General features: G+C 36.0%; 1 protein-coding gene across 1 annotated transcript in view; it reads left to right on the top strand.

The window, feature by feature from the left end:
• The window catches only part of MICU1 (mitochondrial calcium uptake 1), a 155,263-nt gene that overhangs the window by 11,698 nt on the left and 115,850 nt on the right, over nucleotides 1-27,715 (top strand). The window contains exons 2-4 of the mRNA XM_017518561.2: nucleotides 2,237-2,280; nucleotides 12,965-12,976; nucleotides 24,371-24,485. Of these exons, the coding sequence (XP_017374050.2) occupies nucleotides 2,237-2,280; nucleotides 12,965-12,976; nucleotides 24,371-24,485 (171 nt within the window). The remainder of the gene's footprint in view (nucleotides 1-2,236; nucleotides 2,281-12,964; nucleotides 12,977-24,370; nucleotides 24,486-27,715) is intronic.

The raw sequence follows: 27,715 nt of genomic DNA, 5'->3' as shown, positions 1-27,715 counted from the left end.
GCGTGCCTGTAATCCCAGCTACTCAGGAAGCTGAGGCAGGAGAATTGCCTGAACCCAGGAGGCGGAGGTTGCGGTGAGCCGAGATCGTGCCATTGCACTCCAGCCTGGGTAACGAGAGCGAAACTCCGTCCCCCCCCAAAAAACAAACAAACAAAAAAGATATATTATTCCTATATGTGTTGAGATAAGGAACAAAGTGAGGCTGTAGATTTTTTGTAGTTTGAATTTCTATCAGAGATGGCTGGACTATAGCCAGTAGCTCATATTTCAACTTAGTTTTGTCGTATTTTTCACACATGCTGTATCCCAGGATACCCAACAGATCTAAATTTGTACATTTTACTTTTAGAACTGTTCAAAAATAATCACGAAGCACAGACCACATGAAGCCCAAAAATTAAGCAGTTTTAAAATGAATAGGGAACAGATGAACTTTAGAGTGCAAGATGAATAAGAATTTTTCTGTACTGAATGTCAAGAAAGTTTGGAGTAATCATAGTGAAGTAGGATGGACATTAAAAGGAAAAAATATTCTGTGTGATTTGAATATGTCCCATCTCCCTCTGTGAAGTCTGAATGTCATTGCCATCCCTAGGTATAATGAGTTAGGTAGTTGCTTCAGGCTCTAGGCTCTGAGTGGTGCTTGCTATTGTAGTAACCAGCTCTGCATAGCTGGCCAATTATTTGAGGAAACAGTGGCATGGGGAGAATTTTTAAAGTTCTATGTAGGAAAACTTGGGCTTTCTTTAGAGCAAAGCATAGCCTCTTGCAAAGAGGATCCCTATTTTTTTTTTCCCCACTATATCCAACTGGCTGACCTTATTATCTTGATATGATTTCATCTTCTTTGGAGATGAAAAGTGTGTAAAAGAGGGAAACACAGATCATATTGTGATTTACTTCTCCTGGACTACATATTATCTCTAGGATGACCCCTAAGTATCCTTAATAATAATCTTACCTACAGCACTTTGATTGATTGATTGAGATCAATCAATCAAAGCAGCCACGTGGCGCAAAGCAGCGGCGCTGGCCCGCACAGCCGTGCTGGCCGAAACAGCCGCGCTGGCGACCCGTGGAGCTCCTGCGCCTGGGAATTTCCTAGTCTGTTGGCAATAAAAATGTGGCGTCCACTCACCCTCTGCACTTTCACTGGGAGCTGCAATCCTGAGCTGTTCCTAAACGGCCATCTTGGATCCTCCTACTGAATTATGTTTCTTTTACAGTCAGTGGTTCAATTTGTTTAGGGCTGACTTCTGGAAGATGAGGCACATTTTAGATAAGAAGAATGTATAACCAAATGTGTTGAAGTAGAAATGTAAAAAGCTTTTTCTGGGAGCAATGATAATCTGATGATTGTAATACTGTGGGCATAGTGATGTAAGGGCCTGAACTAGTGACAACTGAAAGAAAAGAACTGAATAATTATGCAAGAAAATAAGTGTAACGGGGTGCTAATTTCTCCACTTTCAAAACTCCCACAGCACCGTGTTATTGAACTAATTGTATGCTCCGTTGTAATGTTAATTATTATATCCATATGTCTTTCTAACTAAACTGTGACTTTTCAAGGCAAGGACTGTATCTTATTCATTCATTCTTTTGCAGATAATTATTGATCAAGCCCTGTTTCAAATGCTGGGGATAAAGCTGTGTGCAAAGACAAAAATATCCCTGCCCTCAATGCCAAGGAATATATTCACTTAATTTTTATCAGTGCTGGGTATTCCCAAGTAAATATCTAATATGGGACCCAACTTTAAAAGGTAGTATTAAGATGGCCTGTTTGTGTCTGTTTAGGTGTATTGCAATAGGTTTTTTTTTTTTTTTGGGGTTTTGAATTTTTTTTTTGAACTTGATACAAAAAATTACTGTGCATTCAGATTAAACCAATATTTCTTACCTTAATGAAAAATAATATAGCACTTTGATACAATGAAAAGAGCACTACCCTGGGAGAGTCTGGAGTTCTAATTGGACTCTACTATTGAATAAGTTTGCACACTTTAACCTTTTTAGAGCCTTACTTTTCTGATATGTAAAATAAAAGGGTTGATATCTCTTAGCACTCACACTTTGAATCTGAAAGTGGGGCAAAACATTCTTTCTTGTGGCCTTTGAATAAATGTTTTGTGCTTTTAATTGAATGACTGGAAACAAAACCAAGAGCTGTCATTTTATATATTTCACTTGAGTTATAATCAGCGGCTAAATGTTTTTTCCTTTTGTTTTACAGACTTAGGTCTGGATCAATATATAATAAAACGCTTTGATGGAAAGGTAAGCAAACTATGACACTTCTATACATATATCCTATTATTTTACTAAGAAGATTTTTAAGTTTCTCTATAATTATATGTGAGAAATCACTGAATACCTATTTATCTTATCAAAAGAGCATGCTTAGGGTAGGAGGTCTGTACCTTCATATGCCTCTACTGAAAGAATCAAGCAGAAGATTCTATATTTTTCTATGTAAGGTAACTCTCATGTAGTGCCTACTGTATATATTAAGGGCTAATTTTGTGTCTGTTGACTTTTGAATGTTAATAGCCATCATAAAGATTAATAAGCCCCCCAATATTATATTGGCATTTCTTACAAAACACTTCCCTGACTTGACCTTCCTCAGACTTTAAGATAGTGTTTAGCAATAATGTTTTTTTTGTTTTTTTTTTTTGAGATCGAGTCTTGCTCTGTAGCCCAAGCTGGCATACAGTGTTGCAATCTCGGCTCACTGCAAACTCTGTCTCCCTGGTCCCAGTTCAAGCAATTCTACCTCAACCTCCCAAGTTGCTGGGATTACAGGCATGAGCCACCATGCCCAGCTAATTTTTGTATTTTTTTTATTAGAGATGGAGTTTCACCATGTTGACCAGTCTGGTATTGAACTCCTGACCTCATGATCCACCTGCCTCAGCCTCCCAAAGTGTTGGGATTACAGGCGTGAGCCACTGCGCCTGGCCGCAGTAATCTTAACTAGAAAATTACAAAGGTCCTTGTAGTGCTTTTATAATAATTATGAGGACAACTCCAAATTTGCCTATAAGTTTGCACTGTATTTATTTTCAATTATTTATACCTGAATAAACAGTATAACAAATTATTCTTAGGTATAGAAAATGAGACTTTCAGTTTTATTATCTCATAAAGCAGTCAAATATGTTTTTTCCTTTCAGGCTAAATTCTCCAAAAAGAAAATATTACACAGGGTCAGAAAGAAAAGTAAAGGGTCAATTTTACACAGGATAAAGAAGGCACTTCAGAAAGAAGAAAGAGCCAGGCATGGCTCTACAAAGCACAAGGAACAGGAAGTCAGAAGGAAAATCATGGAGTGGCTGGAAAAGGCAGGATCACAAAAGAGGGTCTAGATGGGGAGAGGTCAGGGTTAGTAGAAACTGATCTTGCAGAAATGTGCCAATTCCTGCATCATTACATAAAACTCCATATCATGGTAAGGTGGAGGGATAAGTGTTGACCCCTTTTGTACAATTGAAAATAATGAGTAGCTGCCTTAAGATTTGAGAGATCTCAGCTAAGGTACCTGCCTAAAAATTATCTTTTCCATTAAGGTGGCACCGTGCCTAAAGTGCCTCCATCTGTGAATACCCTCTTTTTAAAGTCACATATTCTAAAAGAATGATCAAAAAGGAAGGGCACTGAACTAGATTTTAGGAGACTTAGGCTCAAAGCCCTAACTCTGCTTTGGGGCAGCTTCATCTTTTCTCTGATCCCTGGTGTCTCTGCTTTATCTATAATAAAGTACCCTATCCAGTGTAAGGACTTACTACAACACTTCTGATTTCAGAGTCTTTGGAGGGTCAGGTCCCTATCTTACCTGTTTTTGTGTCACTCAGAGTCCAGCATAGGCCTGGCAGACAGGAGGCAAACATTAAATGTTTGATGACTTGCAAAAAATTACAGTAGTCAATCACATGTTCCTTGGTGGAGGTCTGACTCATTAAGTCAGTAAGAACTTACAGCAAATTCATTTTAACAAATAGCTTTTTTGGTCACTGAAAGAATCCATAGTAGCATGAGAGTTTGCTCCTCTCTTGTATACATATGTATAAACCTGAAAACATACAAAGAAGTTGAATATGTGCAAGTTGAACAACAGATTAATGTGTTATAAGGGGATTTCCGTTCTTAGAGATTTTCCAAATATAAAATCTGTAATGATAACTCATGTTTCCTGTATGCTCTTCAGTTTTTTCCTGTTGTGGCCCAGTAACTATTTGGTCTACTTGATCCTAAGAATTGGCAGCTTTTGGGTGGGCGCAGTGGCTCACGCCTGTAATCCCAGCACTTTAGGAGGCCAGGGCAGGCAGATCATGAGGTCAGGAGTTCAAGACCAGCCTGGCCAACATAGGGAAACCCCATCCCTACTAAAAATTAGCCTGGTGTGGTGTTGGGCCCCTATAATCCCAGCTACTTGAGATGCTGAGGCAGGAGAATCGCTTGAAACTGGTGGAGGTTGCAGTGAGCTGAAATCATGCTACTGCGCTCCAGCCTGGGCAACAAGAGCGAAACTCTATCTCAAAAAAAAAAAAAAAAAGAAGAAGAATTGGCAGCTTTTGGCATTACTGATGAGCTTCATCATTGTTTTTGTTATATTAAATCTGTGAGCTCTACATTTCTTATTGCTAGTATTTTTCTGCTTTTCATTTTTTTTTTTTTTTTATAAAATAGCAAGAATAAAATACAATAAAAGTGTTTGAGTACCCACCTTGTGGTGACAAAAATGGCAGTGTTTTTGTGTTTGGAAGGCAGATTTAACAGGTTATAGTTGCAAATGAACTGTAAGCATTAATTTTAAAATTGGAATAGGAAAGGCAAGATTTAGGAATATCAGTGTATGTTTGAAAGTATGACTTGTGTGAAACACAGGCATATGAATGTTGACTTTACGGTAAAGGAGCATAGGTTCTGAAAGAGAAATTAGAGATTCATAGAAGGAGGTATAGAATTGACCCTGAGCAGGCCAGCTTGTGCCTTAGCAATGAGTGACAATACATATTTCCCTTTTATCTACCTTATGATATGCACATTGAGTTCTTCATTTAAATCCTTTATTAATTTCCCTCAAATACCTTCTTGAGGTCTTGTTTTAGGCCAAGTTTAGGCTTCTTAAATAGGATCTTTTTTTATGGTTTGTGTATTTACAAATTTATGTCTTTATACATTATTTCATGTGAAATTTAAGAAAGTAGTTTCTATACTAGTTTAAAACCTTATGTAGACTGGGCACAGTGGCTTATGCCTATAATCCCAGCACTTTGGGAGGCTGAGGCAGGCAGATCACCTGAGGTCAGGAGCTTGAGACCAACCTGGTCAACATGGTGAAACCCCATCTCTACTAAAAAATACAAAAATTAGCCTGGTGTATTGGCAGGTGCCTGTAGTCCCAGCTACTTGGGAGGCTGAGGCAGGATAATCACTTGAACCTGGGAGGCGGAGGTTGCAATGAGCCTAGATCACAACATTTCACTCCAGCCTGGCGACAGAGTGAGACTCTGTCTCAAAAAAAAAAAGGAAAAAATAAATAAAACCTTATGTAATGAAGAGTGCCAGATTCATTTAGTGTTTGATCAGTTTAAAAGTTTTCCATGGTTTTTTGTTATGTATGAAGTCCTTCCCTTGATAATTGTAACTGTCAGTACTTTCTCAACTGTCGGCCTTCTCATTTTTCTTTAGATCTTCATGATTCTTTTGTTCTCTCATTCAGAAAATCTTAATTTTTAAGTAGCTGGTTCTAGAATACACAAATTCTAAGACAATTTTCTGTTAAAAAAATAGATTCGTGTGGTAATGATATTATAGTACATTTTATGCATTATGGCCAGAAATGTAGTTAGAAAGCTAAACATCCAAGAGAAATTTCCTTTTAGATTTGCTTTGATTTTTAAATGGGTAATTTTCTCCCTCTCCCCTTTTTTTTTTTTAATTTGAAGATAAGCTAGCTATTAAATGCTTAGAGAAAGAATTATTTACTCCTATTGTCTTAGCCCCCATTATCTTAACTTTTAGCACACTGTTTAACAAAGCCCAAAATTTGACCAGTAACAAACACTAGCTTATTTTATAGCATTCTAATTGAATTAAACGTCAACCTTTTGTCATTAAAAGTAAGAAAAAATGTAAAAATATCATTTTCCTGGGATGTTTTAAATTCATACCTGAATAATGGAACCTCCAGATGCAAAATAGGGAACAGTGTCCCAGCTGTTATTGACAGATAATTGTGCTTTGCCAAAATCTTTTTTTTTCTGCTGATCTGTCTAATTAACTAGAAGATTCCCTGTAAGAAGTAAATGAGAAAAAAAAAAAAAGAAGTAAATGAGACATTACTATTTCAACTGATTGTGAATGAAAACTGAATTTGATTAAGCAGCTTTTGAATTTGTAGGTGAATCTTTTTCTAGACCCCATTATTACTTTATGTTAATGGACACTAATACTTTTAGAATACTGGCAACTTCCCTTGTAGAAAAGTTACGAAATACATTATTATTGTCACTTGCATGGTCAGTTGCATTTCCAAACCATCTACTATCATAGGCCTTGTATAAAGAATGGTAACAGCTATGGTTACCATTGGTTTTAAGAATATGTTTCATAGATAAATGATATTATTTTTAAAATATGAGACTAGGTTTGAAAGTTTAAAACTTCAAATCTTGAAGATTTTCTCTTAGGAGACATTTGAAAATTATTATTATTATAAATAGCTTATAGCATAGAGATGGTAATACAAAATATGTTCTAACTTTGATTATTATTATTATTATTATTATTATTTTGAGAAGGAGTTTCGTTTTTGTCACCCAGGGTGGAGTGCAATGGTGTGATCTCAGCCCACTGCCACCTCCACCTCCCAGGTTCAAGCAATTCTCCTGCCTCAGCCTTCCAAGTAGCTGGGATTATAGGCGTCTGCTACCACACCCAACTAATTTTTTTGTATTTTTAGTAGAGACAGGGTTTCACCATGTTGACCAGGCTGGTCTCGAACTCCTGACCTCAGGTGATCCACCCGCCTTGGCCTCCCAAAGTGTTGGGATTACAGGCTTGAGCCACCACCCCGGCTGGCTTTTGTTTTAATGTAATATGTCATAGATTCTTTTTAAATGCACCTTCCTGTGTTGAATCCTTCTTGTGAAAAAAAATGCACCTTCCCCTGGTATCCATGTATTTTACTAAAGCTTTGTCAATATAGTCATTTCATGAATTTTGGATTATTTCTTTAATGGAAACTATAGTTTTTCTTTGTTTCATTTATCATCTTTTATGATATTACCATCTACTTAGCCTATAAACAAAGCAATTATTTTGAAGTGGAGCCTTTATTTTACATCTTTATAATTTCTTTCGTGTAATCATTTAGTTGCTATCTTTTATTTGCATGATTTATTTCAAGTGGTTTGTAGCCTTCTTTATTTTCCCATTTCCTCTTACCTCTTTTTCCCTCAGCAAACCAAAGATAGAAATTATAGTTTGTATTTTCTATTGCCTGTTAATAGGCAAGTTTCTCCACATCAGACATCACTATGTTTTCTTATAAAGTTACAGAAGAAATTGCATGGTATAGATAAAATTTTTTCTTAAGCAAGGAATACCAATTTCCACAGTGTTGATGCAGCCCGCTTCTCTCTTCTAAAAACTATGCAGTTTATGCCCTATTTTCAAATAGCAAAATTGCCTCTTGAAACCAATTGTTCATTATCATCATACCACAATGTATTTCTTTTTTTTAGAGAACAGATTTATTCTTTTCAACCTATTGATTCCCCTTTCCCCCAACCTCTCCCTGTACTTTTCAGAAATACTACCTCTGAATTTTTTTCATTATTTGTAACTACAGTCCCCTCAGAACCTTGATGGTCTCTCCAACTTGGAAGAATTAATATGTATTTTATTTCTACCTCCTTTATGTTACCTACAAGAATATTTGTTCACACGGAATAAGAAAACATTTTACATAAAAATGAAATATTATCCACATTTAGCTGTAAAGAGATAAAAGTATAGTCAAAACCAAGAAAGAGATGTACTAATTATAGTGTCTATAACAGACAATATGATTAGAAGAGGAACAGATGGAAGTCATAGTTGAAAATCAAAGCTTTAATATTACTACATGCTCTTACTTTTACTAGGTGAAAGGTCTTTTTGAAAATATTAACAATGGAACTTTAAAATAAGATTCCTTTGGGGGGAAATTGTTGGTTCCTCTAAAGGGAATATGAACACATTTTTTTCCTATTATGTAATACTTCTTGGTGCTTTATTCAAGTTGTAATTATTTCTCAGATAAGGTAAGACCCTAGAATAAGGTCCAGTGTAGTTTTACTCCTTGACATATATAGTAAGTTTTAAGGAATTTTCTGTCTTTTAAGAGTTAAATGTATTGAAGATCAAGGAAATGTAAATTAGGGCATAGGAACTAAAAGCCTCCTGGGACAGGATTTGATGAATCTCCACATTTATTTGAACTAGTCTAGGCAAATTTAGATAACAGGTTATAATGTGACATGTAATTCCGCTTTGCTAATTAGCCACATCTTTCTTTTCCTTTCTCTTGGCTTCCAGAGACCTGAAACCAGTCAAATAGGAACTCTTGGTTAATTAATATATTTATTCAGGGTTTTGGCTAAATATGAATATGTCAATATAATTTTATTAGTTTTTCTTATGAGCTGTGTTTTCATTTGCCCTATGAATCCCATTTTTAAAGTAGAATACACCATTTCTGTTTTCTTTATATAGGGAAATTCTTGCTTTAAAAACACTGTAACAGATGCCAAGAGAACGAAAGTATTTCCTTAAAGCCAGAAGTTCCTCACAGATATTTCAAAGTCACATGTTACTTTGGGGAGTGATGATTGGGCCCTTTTTTAAAATCCCATTTTCACTCATTGGTTGTCAGTGTTTTTTGTTTGTTTGGTTGTTTTTTTTTTTTTTTTTTTTTTCCAGTGAAATTTCTGGGCCAGGCCCAGTGCCTCAGGCCTATAATTGCTGCACTTTGGGAGGCCAAGGCAGGCAGATCATTTGAGGCCAGGAGTTCAAGACCATCCTGGCCAACATGGTGAAATTGGCCAACTAAAATTACAAAAATTAACCAGGCATGGTGGTGCACACCTGTAATCCCAGCTATTTGGGAGGCTGAGACAGAGAATTGCTTGAACCTGGGAGGCAGAGGTTGCAGTGAGCCGAGATGGCGCCACTGCACTCCTGCCTGGGTGGCAGAACAAGACTGTCTCAAAAAAAAAGGAAAGAAAAGTGAAATTTCTAAATGAAAAATGCTTGACTATATTTGTCTTGTGGGAATTATCACCAATAATACTATTTTTGAGTGCTTATTATGTGCCAGGCTTACACATAATTACTCATTTAGTGCACACAACCACTATCTTAGCTATTTTTATTATCATTTTACAGATTAAGAAAATAAGAGCTGGGAGTGGTGGCTCACGCCTGTAATCGCAGTGCTTTAGAAGGCTGCTTGAGTTCAGGAGTTAAAGACCAGCCTGGGCAACATGGCAAAACCCCTTCTCTACAAAAAATACAAAAAGTAGCCAGGTGTGGTGGCACACACCTGTAGTTCCAGCTACTCAGGAGGATAAGGTGGGGGGATTGCTTTAGCCCAGGAGGTAGAGGCTGCAGATTGTACCACTGCACTTCAGCCTGGGCGACAGAGTGAGACCCTTTTTCAAAAAAAAGAAAAAAAAAGAAAGAAAGAATGTACAGAAAAGATAAGTAACTAGCCTAAAATCATACAGCTAGGATTGCAAAGTCTCTTAAACACTGTGTGATACCACCTTTTGTATGTCTAATCCAGCAGTGTATATGACCTTTTTTAAAATTTTACTGCCTTACTTAATACTGTTGGCTCAAAAAACTAACCTTGATGTTTCACTTTCTTTTTGGTAAGAGTTGAAGTTAATCTTTTCCGGTTTGATAAAGTTTTGAATTCTACTTGCTTGCAAAAAAAAAAAAAAAAAAAGTGATAAAGTACAGCTAGAAATTCATATTAACTTGAGAAACCACATAACACTTCGTTTTAAAGAAAGAAAATACGAGCTACATAAATTTTAATACCTGAATTTAAAAATCAGAATATCAATTTTACTGTTATTGGCTCCATTATTTCTTCATATATCATAAGCACCACTTGGCATCTTGAGAAGTACTGTCTTTTTTTTTTTAAGCCATTACTCTTAAAATGGACACTGTCATCTGTATTTGAAAACTTGGATCTTTGCTAATTGTAATCAAGGTTACTCTTTTGAGCAAACAGTATTAGGTAAGGTAGTAAAATTTTTAAAAGGTCATATACACAACTGGATTAGACATAAGAAAGCTGGTATCACACAGTGTTTAAGAGAATTTGGAATCCTGGCTCTACAATTTACTATTATAAACTAAACAATTTATTAACTCTTTCAAATATTGATTAATTATATGTTAAATATAGCATCATTTGAATGGAGCTGCTCATTATAGTCTTTAGACAAGCAAAATTTAGAACATAATTAATTTACTGGCTGGGCTCGGTGGCTTATGCCTATACTCCCAACACTTTGGGAGGCTGAGGCAGGCAGATCACTTGAGATTAGGCGTTCAAAACCAGTCTGACCAACATGGTGAAACCTGAACTCTACTAAAGATAAAAAAAAATTAGTCGAGTGTGCTGGTGGGCACCTGTAATCCCAGCTACTTGGGAGGGAGAGGCAGGAGAATCACTTGAACCAGGAGGCGGAGGTGCAGTGAGCCAAGATTGTGCCACTGCGCTCCAGCCTGGCCAACAGAGTGAGACTCTGTTTCAAAAAAAAAAAAAAGCCAGGCACGATGGGTCACAGCTGTAATCCCAGCACTTTGGGAGGCTGAGGAGGCTGGATCACCTGCGGTTGGGTGTTCAAGACCAGCCTGACAAACATGGAGAAACCCTGTCTCTACTAAGAATACAAAATTAGCCAGGCATGGTGGTACATGCCTGTAATCCCAGCTACTCAGTAAGCTGAGAATGAAGAATTGCTTGAACCTGGGAGGCAGAGGTTGTGGTGAGCCAAGATCATGCCATTGCACTCCAGCCTGGGCAACAAGAGGAAACTCCATCTCAAAAATAAAAAGAATGTAATTAACTTACAAAAGTGAACTGAGGAACAAATTCAAGATTTCTTATCCTTTCACACCTGCTGGAATTTTCTGTTTTATTTTTAGTTACAGATTTTGCCATCTTTCTTCTTTCCCATCCAAAGTTCTTTAAATTATTTTAAAAACATTTGCTCAGTTTTCTCTTCTCTTACAAATTAGCAAATTTAGTTCTTTTTTACACATCATAACCCTAAAAAAAAAATCTGGCTTTGGTATCTGAAATATTTTCCAAGGCATTTCCATTTTGAGTATCTCAGTACTCTGTTTGGCAGCTGTGTGTAAATGGTTAGTAGATGTTATAAAAGTATGCTGAATTGGTATGAAAAACGTCGTGGATTGCTGAACTTCTTTATCTGTAATAGAGTGACATGAAGAGTGTGGACTTTGGATATAGACAGTCATGTATTTAAATATAGGCTCTGCCACATAGTTGATGGGTAACCTTGAACAAGAGACCAGTTCACCTCTCTGTCAGTTACATTCTCAGTAAAATTGGGATGATAGGTAAAGTATCTAGTGCTACAAATTATAGCTATTGTGCATGACTTTGAGCTCTTTACTCAATTTATGAAAGGAGTTCTCTGTTATCATATATATGATCTTCTTTCTTGGTTTGCATGAAAGACTAGTATACCATCTGCACAATTGTTCTCTCTACAGTCCTTTCCTTCCCAGTTCAATTAGCTATGAAAATCTCCTGTGCTACCTGGGCAGTGGCTCATGCCAGCACAATGGGAGGCTGAGACAGGCGAATCACGAGGTCACGAGTTTGAGACCAGTGTGGCCATCATGGTGAAACCCCATCTCTACTAAAAATACAAAAAATTAGCTAGGTGTAGAGGCAGGCACCTGTAATTCCAACTACATGGGAGGCTGAGGCAGGAAAATCACTTGAGGCGGAGGTTACGGTGAGTTGAGATTGGGCCACTGCACTCCAGTCCTTGTGACAGAGTAAGACTCTGTCTCAAAAAAAAAAAAAAAAAAAGTCTCCTGTGCTATTTCTGCAATGAGCAACTGGCCCTGGTTAGTCCATTAGCTAAAGAGAGGCCTCCAGTTTGATTTCACATTTCTGAGTTGTCCTTTGTTCACAGTTATTCATCTCATTTCTGAGCTGTAAAATCCCTTGGGTTCTGTCGTATAAGTTTCAGCTGTAGGCTTGTAAATTGTTAATACCATCTATTTTTCAGTCAAGAAATTTTGTAATGCTACTCAGTGTGCTTAGAATAGGATAGTAAATTTAGGTCAAATTTTATTTCATGGTTGTTGAAGTTTATTTATGGAAAAAATCTTTAAAACCATTTGATATTTGGAAATATTTTGGAGTGGTACCCAGCTAAATTAGCTAACAACAACTGCTTGTCCAAATGCCAGCCTTCATAATGACTGTTATTTCTTTTTTAATACCAATGTGGATAGCACTTTACTTAATGCAACATAATTTTAGAGGAGATTTTTTTTCTAAGGAGCCATTCTGTATTCTTCCTTAGTTACTAATTATCTGAACTCATCCATATTTGATTGCCTATATATTAATATAAGTGGCAAAGCAACTAATTTGCCATGAAATTAAAAAACTATTATGTACATGAAATGGTAATGAGACATCCTTGTTTTGTTTTATTGTGCCTAGCTGATGATATCTAAAACATTTCTACGTATTCCTCATTTCCTATTTCCAGGTGTTCGGTGATATTATTACAGGTTTTAATTGTTTGTTTGTATATTATGTTTTGTGATATGTATATTTGATTGGTTTGTTCATATAATCAAACAATGTCAATGTTTTTTCTTTTTCTCATCTCCTGATTAGGATTTCTGGCAGGTACTGACTCAGCAGCATGTGCTTTAAATTAATTAATGCTCCAAAACCCATAGTAATGCTTCAGGAACAAAGGTTCAATGCATGATGTGTATGTCCTTCCCCTGCTCCCTTCAGAATGATTTTGTTCCTGTCACTTTAAATTAACATACTTTAATATAACAATCCAAGCACTGCACAAGTCCTTGAGAATTTAATACCCAGCATGATTTAAAAGGAATTTTTAACATTGTATGTTATACAAAAGGTTAAGAAACATTGTTTTAATCACTCTTATTAAGTGTAAGAGATAATTAATAAATTGGGTCACTTTAATAGTCTTACTTAGAGGCCAGGCCTGGTGGCTCATGCCTGTAATCCCAGCACTTTGAGAGGCTGAGGTAGGAGGATTACTTGAGCCAAGGAGTTCACAACCAGCCTGAGCAACATAGCAAGACCTCATCTCTATGAAAACATTTAAAAATAGTAGTAGTCGTAGCTACTCAGGAGGTTGATGTGGGAGGACTGCTTGACCCCAGGAGTTGGAGGTTATAGTGAGCTATCATTGTGCCACTATACTCCAGCCTGGGTGACAGAGTGAGACCCTATCTCTAAAACAAAAACAGAAAAGTCTTATTTGGGATATTATGTTCCTACTTGAACTGTAACAGGACTGATGAGACAACAGTAACTTCAAGTTAAAAATTAGTATTTTTTCTTTTGAAATTTCATACATAATAAATACAAATAAGCAGTTGCTTGGTTGCACTTTGTTCAATAAAATGGCTTAAGGGAAAACAAATGGAATATCTAGAAAGACTTTCTTATTTTGCTTTTCTGAGCTAATCAATTAACTTGGAAAAGCAACTAAATATTTGGAAAAAACCATGAAAAGAGTATATACTTGTAGGTTGGCAAAGGAGATCTTCAAGGACACTCCTAAAAGTACTTTTTGAATTAATTTTTGAAGGCTTGGGCTCTTTAATGGTAGTTTATAAATTATTAAAATTTATTCATTAAAATATTACTCTCACGTTGGTGGTGGTTGGCAGTCTTAAAAATATAAATTAAGCTGAATGGTAGTAATTAAATATGAATTAAGCTGAATTATAAAAATCTATTGGTTTAAAATAACTAATTATATAATTAATGAAGACCACAGGGTGCTGTTTATTTTTATAGTACCTTTTTTCTGTACTCCTTTGTTTCAAAAATGGAGTGTTTCCTAGTAGTCCCCTTACCAAACCGTCAAATTAGGCATCCTGTTATTGCTACGATAGATTATCTTCCTAAATACCTTTTCCTTTAACAGCATTTGAACCAAACCAACAAATACGTTAAAAATTATGTCATAATAATTTATGGATGCTCCCATTATCAATGTTTCTAATCCTGGGAATTCTATTTTAGAACAGCCATGGCACAAACATTATACAAAGTACCAAGAGTAGATCAGATGAGATACTAACACCTGTGATTGAGGCCAGCCACTTCTGGTTCTTTAATTATGGTAGGACAGTTTGTAGAGGGCAGCTAAAAACTCTTTCTCAAGACTGAGCGTGGTGGCTCATGCCTGTAACCCCAGCACTTTGAGAGGCTGAGGTGGGCGGATCAGAAGGTCAGGAGTTAGAGACCAGCCTGGCCATCATAGTGAAACCTCGTCTCTACTAAAAATACAAAAAATTAGCTGGGCGTGGTGGCAGGAGCCTGTAATCCCAGCTGCTTGGAAGGCTGAAGCAGGAGAATCGCTTGAACCCAGAAGGCGGAGGTTGCAGTGAGCTGAGATCATGCCATTGTACTCCAGCCTGGGCTAGAGAGCGAGATTCATCTCAAAAAAAACAACAAAAAAAAACTCTTTCTCTCCTTTAATAATTGTATGGCTTACAGCTTGAAGATTTAAAATGACTGGACTTGGATAGGTGTCCTTACTAATTAGGAATAGGTTAGAAAGGCAGCAGTTAGTAAGTGCTTAAAAGTCTCTGGAATCTGCAGCATTAAGTAGTCAACCACATTAGGTGACAAAAGAGCACCAGTCTTCTTTAAACTTTCACTGTTGAAGGTAATGTCCTTGGTTGATCAAGGATTCAAAATCAAGTTTTTCTGTATTCCTAAGGATATCTTGTGAATAAACTTTTTATATTAAAGAATAATAAACTTTTTTCTTAGGTAGTGGGAGAATTGTTTACCTATATTGGGTTCTATGAATATCACTCATTTTGGTGACACTAGTATAAATCCTTTAAGCTTCCAAAGGTCAATGAACAGTTATTTTGTTTCTTGCTTGCTTCCTTGCGGGGATTTGTTCTTTGCATGCTAAGTTTCTATTGACTGTGGAAAGGCTGGGATCGTTTTGTTTTCCTGGTAGCATAGAATGCTGTTCGTCAGATGCAGCATTATTAATGCTGTCAAATACTTAGACTGCTGTGAGGAATATCCATAATGTCTCTTTCCAGTCTCTGAGTTCCACCACTACTAAAGTTTGTTCATCTAACCCATATGTTTGACTATTCAAGTTGAGAAATAAATAATAATATAATGATTAAGTGCACCAAAGAAGGGTGTAGTTTACTTAGTTGTCTCAAATATTCAGACTCCTATTAAAATATCTTTAAATCCATTTTTATTTTAGATTATGTTGTGTTTGAATTTGGGATCAATGAACCCATTTGATTTATCACTGTTGATTTGAAAACATAAACATGACTAACCATTGCATTTCTTACACCTTCATCTTTAGGTTTTTGCATCATAAAACAAGATTTGAAATTCACTTTGGTATGAGAGAACTTTCTTTAGTTCCAGGCTAACTTCTTTTTTCTTATTTTTTAGCACAAATACTCTAGCATGTTTCAAGGTCACACAAATAAAGTTCTATGAGAGATATACTAAACAAGTTATTTCTCCTTCTATTCTGGTAAAACAAATTCTCGGCTTAGCCTGAATATCTATTTATGATCTTTGGTTGTAAATCATATGTGTGAGGATAGCCCTTTATTTACATATTTGTTTTTGGCATGATGCATTTTAAAAAATTCTCTTGAATAGAAAACAGCACCAATTACAGATAAATCTAACATTTATTAACTTAAAAGTATAAAGAATATTATACTTGAAGTGATGCACATTTTCAAAATGATTGAAATATACCTGAATAAGTGAAAGCTTTAAAAAATGTGCACTTGGCTGGGCGCGGTGGCTCAAGCCTGTAATCCCAGCACTGTGGGAGGCCAAGGCGGGTGGATCACGAGGTCAAGAGATCGAGACCATCCTGGTCAACATGGTGAAACCCTGTCTCTACTAAAAATACAAAAAATTAGCTGGGCATGGTGGGGTGTGCCTGTAATCCCAGCGACTCAGGAGGCTGGGGCAGGAGAATTGCCTGAACCCAGGAGGCGGAGGTTGCAGTGAGCCGAGATCGCGCCATTGCACTCCAGCCTGGGTAACAAGAGCGAAACTCTGTCTCAAAAAAAAAAAAAAAAAAAAAAAAAAAAAACTCAAAAAAAAAAAAAAAAAAAAAAAAAAAAAAATGTGCACTTACATGATTGGCTTGGACTTTCTTCTTCAACTTCAAGTTAACTTAGCAGATACAAACTAAGCCCTAAGGTAAATATTTTATGATAGTTAACTACTTCAAAAATATTCAGTCCTCATTAACATTTTCCAGAAATTGTGAACCATATAGATACCCAGTATGTTCCTGGGCAGTTGATCAATGTAACATAATAATGATTCATGACCTGGGCTCTGGAGTCTCCTGCCACTTAATGGGATTGTCACCTGTGGCTACTTATTCAACTTCTCTAAACCTAGTTTTCTTATCTATAAAGTGCAGGTAATAGTGTCACCTACCTCATAGAATTGCAGTGAGCACTTAAAGAGATAATGCAAATATAAAATGCCTAGCACAGTGCCTGGCATTTACTAAAGAGAGTAAATCAAGTGAAATGCTAACACCTATAATTGAGGTCAGTCACGTCCAGTTATGAGAAGTATAATGTTTAAGTTCTTCATGTGTCTTTAATGGTCATTTAAGGGATACCTATCAATGTTTGTTTGCTTTCAAAATTGATTTTAAATTCCTTCATCAAATTTCCCGAGAGGTGATAGTTACTAAAACAGTGTAGATCAAGGCTGTGAACAGTGATCCTCAGAGTGAAACTTTAATTTTTGCTCTTATGATACATTTTGTTCTTATACAAATTTTTTTCCAAGTGAAAGAAGGTGAAATCACTATATTGACTTATTCTTCAAAATCTTTACTTGAGACTGTTTTTACATTAAGTGGTAGAGAAATCTTTTATAACCCAAGTGACTAAAACCAACACTGCTGCTGATTTCAGGACTGTTCTTTTTAACACTGATCCGTTTGAGTGACCAAAGCTCAAAATTAAATTCTTAGATCTAGGTAGCAGATAATCAACAGTCATAAAACATAGATTCTCCTGCTCAAAGCTGCTTTGAAGCTAGTATGTAGAAATGATATGGTAGAACATAGTAGAGTTGAAGATTTTCTCCTTCTAGAGTTTTGATAATACCTCATCAGATACTGAGGATTAAAATAAACCTTTTCAGCAAAGTTGTATCATTTCCTTAAAGTAAGTGCCATTCCAGTAGACTTTTAAAATGTTTTATTACTGCTTTTTAATCAAATCATCTGTTTTTTAAAAACATCTTCATTTGTACCATCTTCTCTGAAGCCATCTAGTTAATGAGATAGGAAAACATTTGCATTCCAGGTATTTGGAATTGTTCTTACAGCTAAGGTGGTTAGATTTGGGACTGAAAAGAGAATTGCTTTCTGGCATAGTGAAGTTTACAGTATCTTAAGCATTCACCTTCCAATTTGTTGCACAGTAATTTATGTGTTTGCCCCAAATTCAATATTACCTTTGAAAAGCTTAGAAGAAAATCTGTGTCCGAAGGAGGAATCATAAACTACTTCAAATTAGAAATATTTTGATTTCATTATTATGTGGCATATCCCCAAATTCTACCTTTCTGCAAATTCAGAGATGGGGTGGGGAATAAGAATAATATATTTTAGCTGTGCAGCATTTTAAATTTGACTGGGAATAGTGTGATTGTTTAAGATTGATGTTTTATCAAGGCTTTGGCATCTATCCATATACCAACTAGATGATGAAGTGTGCACATTAATTGCATGGGAAAATTGCTGAATTTTCTCTTTCTTTCTAACACCCCACCACACACCTTGACCCCAACCTTAAGTAGAAATACTATTTATCATTTGGAAATAGCATGCCAAAATTGTATTTCCCAGAAGAAGCATATTATCATTAATTTGTTTTTGATGTACAACCTTAAATATTACTCAAGGGATTTAGATAGACTGAAATGTATTTCAGCAACGTAGAGAAATATTAATACTAAAATAATCCAAATGTTTCAGCCCCATAAAGGATGTCACCTATTTTAAATAATCAGATTTTCTATATGCCAAAGATGTTTTGAATTTCTGGATGATATGTAAACATTGATTTTGCAGATATAGTCCCTCAACTTCTATTAAATAGAAAAAGGTTTTTTGAACTTTATAACTTGAAAATTAGATCTTAACTAGAAGAAATAATAAGTTTCTAGATAGGATTTCTCTCTTTGGTTTCATCTACTTGAGTCCCAGAAGGCAAAATTATTAACCCTATTTTGATCAACCCTGTAACTAGTTAGGATTTACTGTTTGAGTACACTTAGCACTCATGAGTCTGCAAATCCCAGTCCTTGTACTCCTCATGGCACTGGCAGTTTTAGCCACATATTTTATAAGTTTATGTGATTGATCAGAAACCCAAGTGTGAGTGCTTCAGCATAAAGTCATCTGGTAAAGTAATCCAGGTTTTTGACTCACTGTGAAGCGTAGCAATTACACATGTGTAGTATATTATTTGCTATGTAATAAGTTTACTTTCAAGTCTTTCTGCTTATCTGAAAAATAAATATATTCAGGGTATGGTGCAGTTGAGATCTATACCAGAAACCTGTGATAAGATCCATTTGATTTTACTTATCAGGAATTTGAACATGTTGGTGATAGTGTACCTATAATTACATTTTAAATTTTGAAATAAGATTTAAGACTAGTTCATTCACATCAGTGAATAGTAAAACAGTTACATTTTGTTAAGTTAGTGAGCACATTGCTGTAAAACATTGTGCATAATTTTGTTCTCCAAGAAGGGGTAACATTTGTCAGTAAATTGAATAGAAATGCTATTCTTGCCATTTGACCTGCATTCTGCTTCTGTATCCTTAATTTCAGTGATTCAAGTGATTGGGATCAAGTTTGAAATGTAACTTCTAAGCTACATAAAATAACATAATGCTCTGTAAGGTATATGGAGTTACAGTCTCTTTTAAGAATATCTAGTTCTGGCCTGTTGCAGTGGCTCACACCTGTAATCCCAGCACTTTGGGAGGCCGAGGAGGGCAGATCACTTGAGGTCAGGAGTCAAGACCAGCCTGGTCAATATGGTAAAACTCTGACTCTGCTAAAAATACAAAAATTAGCTAGGTGTGCTGGCACACGCCTGTAATCCCAGCTACTCGGGAGGCAGGAGAATTGCCTGAACCCAGGAGGCAGAGTTTGCTGTGAGCCAGGATCACGCCACTGCACTTCAGCTTGGGCAACAGAGCAAGACAAAAAAAAAAAAAAAAAGAATATCCAGTTCTATTTAAATAATTTTTAGCATGTATACTGAAGATTGCTAGAGTCTTACCTCAGGAACTTGAAGGTGAAATAAATTCTCATAGACCCTTACCAAAAAATTTTTTAACTGAACTGATAATTTCTTACCTAATCTCACATTATATACCCTTACAATAGAATTGAAGTATATTCTATTTCTTTCAACATTTATATTCAAAAATTTCTTTCTTACAGTTTATTATATTTGAATTTATTACATACATTGAATTAAATATAAATCCTTAGGTTATACTTTCCAGTAAAAATTACACATTAATATAAATCTGTATATTACAATTTGTTTGTAATACGATAACATAATTTAAAAAAAAAAAAAAAAAAACAGGCTGGGTATGGTGGCCCATGCCTGTAATTCCAGCACTTTGGGAGGCCAAGTCCAGGAGGATCACTTGAGGTCAGGAGTTTGAAACTAGCCTCGCCAACATGGTGAAACCCTGTCTCTACTAAAAATACAAAAAATAGCTGAGTGTGATGGCATGTGCCTGTAATCCCAGCTACTTAGGAAGCTGAAGCAGGAGAATCGCTTGAACCCGGGAGGCAGAGGTTGTAGTGAGCCAAGATCTCACCATTGCACTCCAGCCTGGGGGACAGAGCAAGACTCCGTCTCAGAAAATAAAAAGAGAAAAGGAAAACAACAAGAACAAAAAATTTAAATAACTACTTCTGTAGCGGTGAGAGAAAATGAACATTATTACCAACCTGATAAGGAAGATTATGTTCTCCTTGGAATATGCCTCCATAACACCCCTGAAGTATATCAATGGGAGTTAAGTATGGCTTAAGGAGCTGTGTATGGGTGCCAGGTTGACAAGGGTAAACTTGTGGACTTAATTTTAGGTGTCAGTGATTTTAAATGTCACCTTGACTAGATCAAGGAATACCTAGAAACCTGGTATAGCATTATTTTGGGTGTTTCTGTTAGGGAGAGGAGATAGCATGTGAATATGATTGGATTTAGATGGGGAAGATCTGCCCTCAGTGTTGGTGGGCACCATCCAATCAGCTAGGGGTCTGGAGAGAACAAATGGGTCTCTGAAAGCTGGGACAGACTTTTCTGCTGCTGCTTTGGATATCAGAAATTTGACTTCAGGAAAGTGCGTTATCACAGCGTTGATTGTGTGTAAGCATTGTGCACTTACGTAAAAACATTGAAACTTCCTCCATAAATGAAGAAATTACCTGGTTTGTACCTCCTCTGCATTTGTGAGAGATAAAATTTCTCAAGATCCCAGCTCTTTGGGCAACTGTGTATGCAGTGATGACCCATTGTGGTTTTTTTTTTTTTTTTTTTAAAGATGCGGTTTCGCCATGTTGGTCAGGCTGGTCTTGAACTCCCGACCTCAGCTGATCCACCCGCCTTGGCCTCCAAAGTGCTTGGATTACAGGCGTGAGCCACCACGCTCGGCCAACCCATTGTGTTTTTTAAGTGATCTCATCGAAAGAATTAGGTTTGTTCTCCGGGTATTTCAGATGACTGCAGTTATAAAGCTGGGACACATACAATTACTAACTAGTAAAAGACATTTACATATTTCCCCTTTGAGCCATTTCTTTGTGAATATGGTTCATCTTCTGCCACATTTTTATGTTTCTCACATCCCCTTTAAAAATGTAAGCAAATAACTTTTAAAGAATTTTTATTTTTTCTAAAATTATATTTTTGGGATTTTAGACTTAGGAATTTTGATCTTTGGGGATTTCAACATTCTGGATTATAGTGTTTTGATACAGTGTTATGATCAGCTCCCCACACAGTGAATATTATTTGGCAATGAAAAGGAATTAAATATTGATTCATGCTACAGCCTGGTGAACCTAAAAAACATGTTAAGTGAAAGAAACAAAACCTAAAAGGCCCATGTATTGTGTGGTTAAATGGTTAAAATCACAATCAAAACCACTAAACCTCCTACAGGAAAAAATAAAGAAGGACAAAGAAGGCTGTTCTTTATTAATGGAGGCTAAAGAGACATGATAACTAAATGCAGTTTATGGTTGTGGATTACATTTTTAATCTGGAGAAAATAGCCATAAAGGAAATTATTGGGACAGTTTGTTAAATTTGGAAATGGACTGGATTTGGCTGGTCATAGTGGCTTACACCTGTAATCCCAGCACTTTGGGAGGCCAAGATGGGTAGACCAGGAGTTTGAGACCAGCCTTGCCAACATGGCAAAACCCTGTCTTTACAAAAATTAGACGGGCATGGTGGTGTATGCCTGTAGTCCTAGCTACTTAGGAGGCTGAGGCTTGAACCTGGGAGGCAGAGGTTGCAGTGAGCTGAGATCGTGCCACTGCACTCCAGCTTGGGTGACAGGGACTCCATAAAAAAAAAAAAAAAAAAAAAAAGGACTGGATTAGATAATAGTATGTGTATCAATACTAAATTTCCTGGTTGTATTAAGTGTATACTGTGTTATAAATTATGTATCAGAATTACATTTTGGGGGTTTTAGGCTTTAGAAATTTTGATCTTTGGGGATTATGGCATTTGGGATTGTGAACATTAGGGAATGTCTTTGTTCCTAGTAAATCTATGCTGAGGTATCTAAGGGTAAAGGGGTATGGTGTTTCCAGTTTACTTTCAAAGTGGCACACTGAAAAAATACAAGGCAAATTGTGTAATATGTAAACTTTTGGTGAATTTATACTAATCTTTCAACTTTTCTGTGAGTTTGAAGTTATACTTAAATTTTGTAACCAACAAAATTGGATTTGTCTTTGTGTTATCTTCTCGGCATCAGCATGGCCCAGGTGATGTTTGAAAAATAATGTTAGGTATGCTTCTTTGGCTTAGCTGCCTCATTTCACTATATCCTTAGACTTTTGTCTGTTTCTCAACCTGTGGCTTCCACTGTATTATTTATTTTAATTACTTATAGCAATTTCCCCATAAGCTTATTACATCATTATTATTAAGTATTAGCTTCTATACACATTTATTGTTATGGCTGGTAATAGCCTTTGGACACCTATTCTCATTTTGTACATTTTTTTCTGTTCACCTACCTTACTTTTGCATTATCTTGGGTAATGTGAAAAATACAACTTTTTTTTCTTCTATTTTGAGAAATTTAAATATTAACTCCCTGGTGGAAAGATTTGCTGTTCTAGTTCTCGTCCAGTAGCTTTTTTTGTCTGAAATTTCTGTTCAGTCTCTTGTTAGAAAGATCAAGTGTGGTATGAGATCTAACCTTAGTAAGAACATACTGGACTATGCTAATTTTTGTTGTCAGCTCAAAGAAGTAATCTCTAAATGCTATCAAACAGTACTGTGCCTTCTGTCAGCCACGAAAGAAGTCAGTGAAGTTCTCCTAAGTAGAAGCGCCATCAAAACCTAGAACTGTGTTGTTGGTATTCACCTGTCCATAGCTACTGTTCTTATGAATAAGTAAATATCTAGTAGAGGCTATTTTGAATGAGTTTATTAAGAAGATCATGCAAACCGACTTCATGATGATTCGTTGGTACTACTTGTATTTTCAGTTGGTTAACCAGTTTTCTTTCCTTTGTGGTTTATGATGGGATCTCCACTAGACAGAGGTAACCCATTGGATAGTTGTGTAACTGGATGCTGTTGTGATGGTGCTTGTTGGTTTAGTTTTCATGATACTCCTCTTGAAGTTATGCTTGCAATGCTGCCTCTTACTTTATGCTTGCATGACATTATTACTTTGATTGTGCTTTATTGGTTTGGGGTTTTAAAATCTATTATTTTATACTTAGAATAATTCCTTAAATATTTTTGGTGGTTGAGAACTTGTGGAAATTAGTTTCAAGTCTAACTTTTGGTGGATCCTTTTCAGTTTTTGAAAATATATTCAGTGTCACCACTAAGTTTATGCTTTGGCTAAGAATTCAGAAAACAGGGTAAGCTTGTTTAAACACCCAGGAAGAGACCACTTGCCAGGCAGATAATTATTAAAGCTGAGAACTAACTTTCTTTGTGAGATTTATAGACTAAAGAAAAAAAAAACTATATATTTAGAGTAAAAACTAAGTTTTAGGAGACAGTTTCATCAAATAGCTGAAATTTAGGAGCCATAGTTAAGGTAACAGTAAATATGATTAAATTGTGCCGAAAGTGTGCACGTCTGATTTGTCATTATATTTCAGAGATGCTATTCACTCTGCATACTGTTCTATATTCTGAAACTGAGATTCTTGGGGTTACAAAGTAAAATTACAATTAGTATTTCAGAAATTGGTTTTCTGAGCATTTGTATGGACCTTGGAAATAGTTGCTCACTTCTTCCTTTCTAATCATTTCAGTATAGTTTTTCTTGGACAAAACTGATTTCCTTTTAGTTTTTTCATGTGTGTGTTTGCTTGTTTACTACTATTTATACCTCTGTAGAAGAAGGTGGATTGTTTTTCAAACTGAGAAACAAAACCTGTTCTGAAGTGGGCCTGTATATGAACATATACAATGCTCAGTGGTAGAGGGTTCTAACATAGAAATTATTTTCTAGTGTTCATATTGAGCCAGTGTTAAAATGAAAAAATAATTTTTGTCTTGAAATTTTCATCATCTTGAAAACTGCAAAGGATCCATTGATTTTTGAATGGCCATCAGAGAAACGCTTATGATAAATAGCATAAAACTTCAGATAAATGGTAATTCATCTCTTACTATTTATATTCTAATTCACTTATATATTTTTGTCTTTTGGTGGAACCGATACATTTTATAGAAAATTTCCCAGGAACGAGAAAAATTTGCTGATGAAGGCAGTATATTTTACACCCTTGGAGAATGTGGACTCATATCCTTTTCAGACTACATTTTCCTTACAACTGTTCTTTCCAGTAAGTATAAATGTTTTGTTTTTCCATTTGTAGAGCAGATACAGGACTATACACATAATTGTTTATATGTTTGTAAAACAAGGCATATTGGTAGAGTTAATGAATTATAATGAATTATAAGTTATGTGAAATTTCATTTGTTTTGAATTTACTATGACTTGTGTATAGAACCACCTGAGAGAGGCAGAAAAAAAGAAAAAGTATCAAACTAAAGTTAAAAACAAAAAGGCCAGGAACAGTGGCTCACACTTGTAATTCCAGAACTTTGGGAAGCCAAGGTGGGTAGATCACTTGAACTCAGGAGTTTAAGACCAGCCTGGGCAACATGGTGAAACTCCATCTCTGCAAAAGCACACCTGTAGTCCTAGCTAGCTACCCAAGAGGATGAGGTGGGAAGATGAGGTTGGGGGATGGCCTGAGCCTGGGAGGCAAAGGTTGTAGTGAGCTGAGATCGTGCCACCACACTCCAGCCTGGGCAACAATGAGACCCTGTTTCAAAAACAACAGCAGCAAAAAAAACTGGTGACACCTACCTTTAACTGTCTGTAACTCTGTATTCTATCCCAGTGGGTCATGTATTGCCTACTACTGTATCCTTCATTAACTTACTGGTTCTCCAATAAAACACATTTTGATCTATCGTTTCCTCCATTAAAGAAGAAAATTGACTCGGTTGACCTAATTGAGTTGAATATTCATTTTTTAACCTTGGAGGAATACTTCTGAAGACACAAAGCTCAATTTTGACTCAAAGCACTGAGGAATTTCTGATTTTTAAAAAACTATCAATAGCTTTGTTGATTAGCATTAATCAACAAAGTGATTTTTAAGTTTCTTTTTGGTGTGACTTTTTTTTAACCATTCAGAAAAACTAAACAAAGTGTTATGTTCATAGCTCTCCATGTATAGCCTATTGAAATCTACCTAAAGTGAACCAGAGTTCAGATTTGTATGTTTGAAAGAATTGACTTTCAATTTTTTTTTTTTTGGTCTGGGACATATCAAACAAAAATAACCATCTCTTTTCACCTTCTCCAAGCCAGCCATCTGTAAACATAAAACTACAAGAAGAAAGTTTTTAATAAGTCGCATATACATGTCCTGCCATGCCTGTGACCACTTTCATTCTTATTCCTCTGTGCAAGGATTGACAGGGAAATCATGATTACCACAGCTGACTTTGGGACACCAAAGTATCTTAGTAAATTCACATGGTGGAGCAGTGCTCTAGCAATGAAAACACATACTGATTTGTTATGAAAATCCAAAATAACTCCAGCAACGTATAACTTAAGATTATAATGTGCTTTTAAAAGCATCTCTAGTTCAGATCCTGGCACCCTTTCTTAGCTTGTGATTTGGGGCAAGACAATTGATCCATTCTTCTGTTTCGTCTGTAAAATGAAGAGGGCAATAATATCAAACCCAAATGATTTATTTGAGAATGATGACATCATGAATATAAAGTAGCTATTAATAGTTTAGTGCCTAGTATTTAGTGGAAATCTGTGTTGGTTTTTATTTTTTTATTCTGTCACAACATGTTACTTCATGTCTGGTTTTTAAGGATCCATAAACATTATCATTTTTTTTAAATGGCCCAAATTGGTGGGAATTTTTAAAATATTTTTGTGACTTTGGACAGAATTTATTATACAGCGAATAGGCTTGACATAACAGAAAGTCTACTGCATTAAATGAAGAGACCCGCATTGATATCTAATGTATTCTTGTAAGTAGTTCTAGTAAATCTTTGTTGAACTGAAATAAGCTTTGAATTTGTATCCACTGCTTAGTCCTGTTACCTTCATATCTTTCTAAGTGTCAGAAGGACCACAGAATAGAACCTTCAGAGTACCTTGTACAACGTGTAGCTCCCTTAACCACTTAAAATCGTGTTTTTAAAAAGTCACACTGACCCTTGGGTTCTAGAAACCCCTGCAAGTAGCTCTGCCATTCCCAGCATATTTACTTCATGGTGCTCAACTCCTAGTTTGAATGTGCTGAGTGATTTACAATAAAGTGCTTACTGTTTAAGTTACTTTCTGTATTTGTGATGAATGAATCAGAGTATGATTTTAAGACTGTCTTTATCACTGGGTTTTTTTTTTTTTGCTTGTTTTTATAATTTCAACTTTTATTTTAAATTCAGAGGGTACATGTGCAAATTTGTTATATCATATTGGGTGATGCTGAGGTTTGGGTATTAATGATCTCATCTCCCAGATAGTTAGCATAATACGCAATAGGTAGGTTTTCAGCCCTTGTCCCCCTCCCCCTCTACCCTCTCTAGTAGTCGCCAGCATCAGTTGTTCCCATCTTTATGTCCAGATGTACCCAGTGTTTAGCTCCCACTTACAAGTGACAGTGTGTGGTATTTGGTTTTCTGCTCCTGTGTTAATTCACTTAGGATGATGGCCTCCGGCTACATCCTTGTTGCTGCAAAGGACATGATTTCATTCTTGTTTATGGCTGTGTAGTATTCCATAGTGTTGTGTACCACATTTCCTCTATCCAGGCTGCCACTGATGGGCACCTAGATTGATTCCATGTATTTGCTATTATGAATAGCTCTGTGATGAACATACAAGTGCATGTGTCTTTTTGGTAGAACAATTTATTTTCCTTTGGGTATATATCTAGTAATGGGATTGCTGGGTTGAGTGGTAGTTCTTTTTTTAGTTTTTTGAGAAATTGCCAAACTGGTTTCCACAGTGGCTGAGCTAATTTACGTTCCCACCAACAGTGTATAAGCATTCCCTTCTCTGCAGTCTTTTCAGCATCTCTTACCTTCTATCTTTTTAATAATAGCCATTCTGGGCTGACCACAGGAGAATCACTTGAACCCAGGAGGTGGAGGTTGTAGTCAGCCAAAACTGTGCCACTGCACTCCAGCCTGGTCAGCAAGAGCGAAACTTTATCTCAAAAAACAATAAAATGTATATGTATCCATGTACATGTACACATACACACACACACACACACACACACCATTTTCCCTTACTTTCCAAAACAGAATAGGTATGTTTTGAGTTATCAGTATATTATGAATATTTTTCTATGATAATAAATCTCTGCATTACATACATTATATCAAGAACTATATAAAAGTCATTGCATAGATTTATTATAACTGGGTTTAGCCATTGTTTGATATTTGAGTTCCTTCTAGTTTATTTTTATGTATGTATTTATTTTACTTTATTTTATTATTCTTTTTTTTTTTTTTT

This window comes from Cebus imitator, unplaced genomic scaffold (genome assembly GCF_001604975.1).
Source record: "Cebus imitator isolate Cc_AM_T3 unplaced genomic scaffold, Cebus_imitator-1.0 Scaffold686, whole genome shotgun sequence".
NCBI classification, from domain to species: domain Eukaryota; kingdom Metazoa; phylum Chordata; class Mammalia; order Primates; family Cebidae; genus Cebus; species Cebus imitator.
Note: the sequence above shows the minus strand (reverse complement) of the source record. Positions and strands in the feature narration are given on the sequence as shown.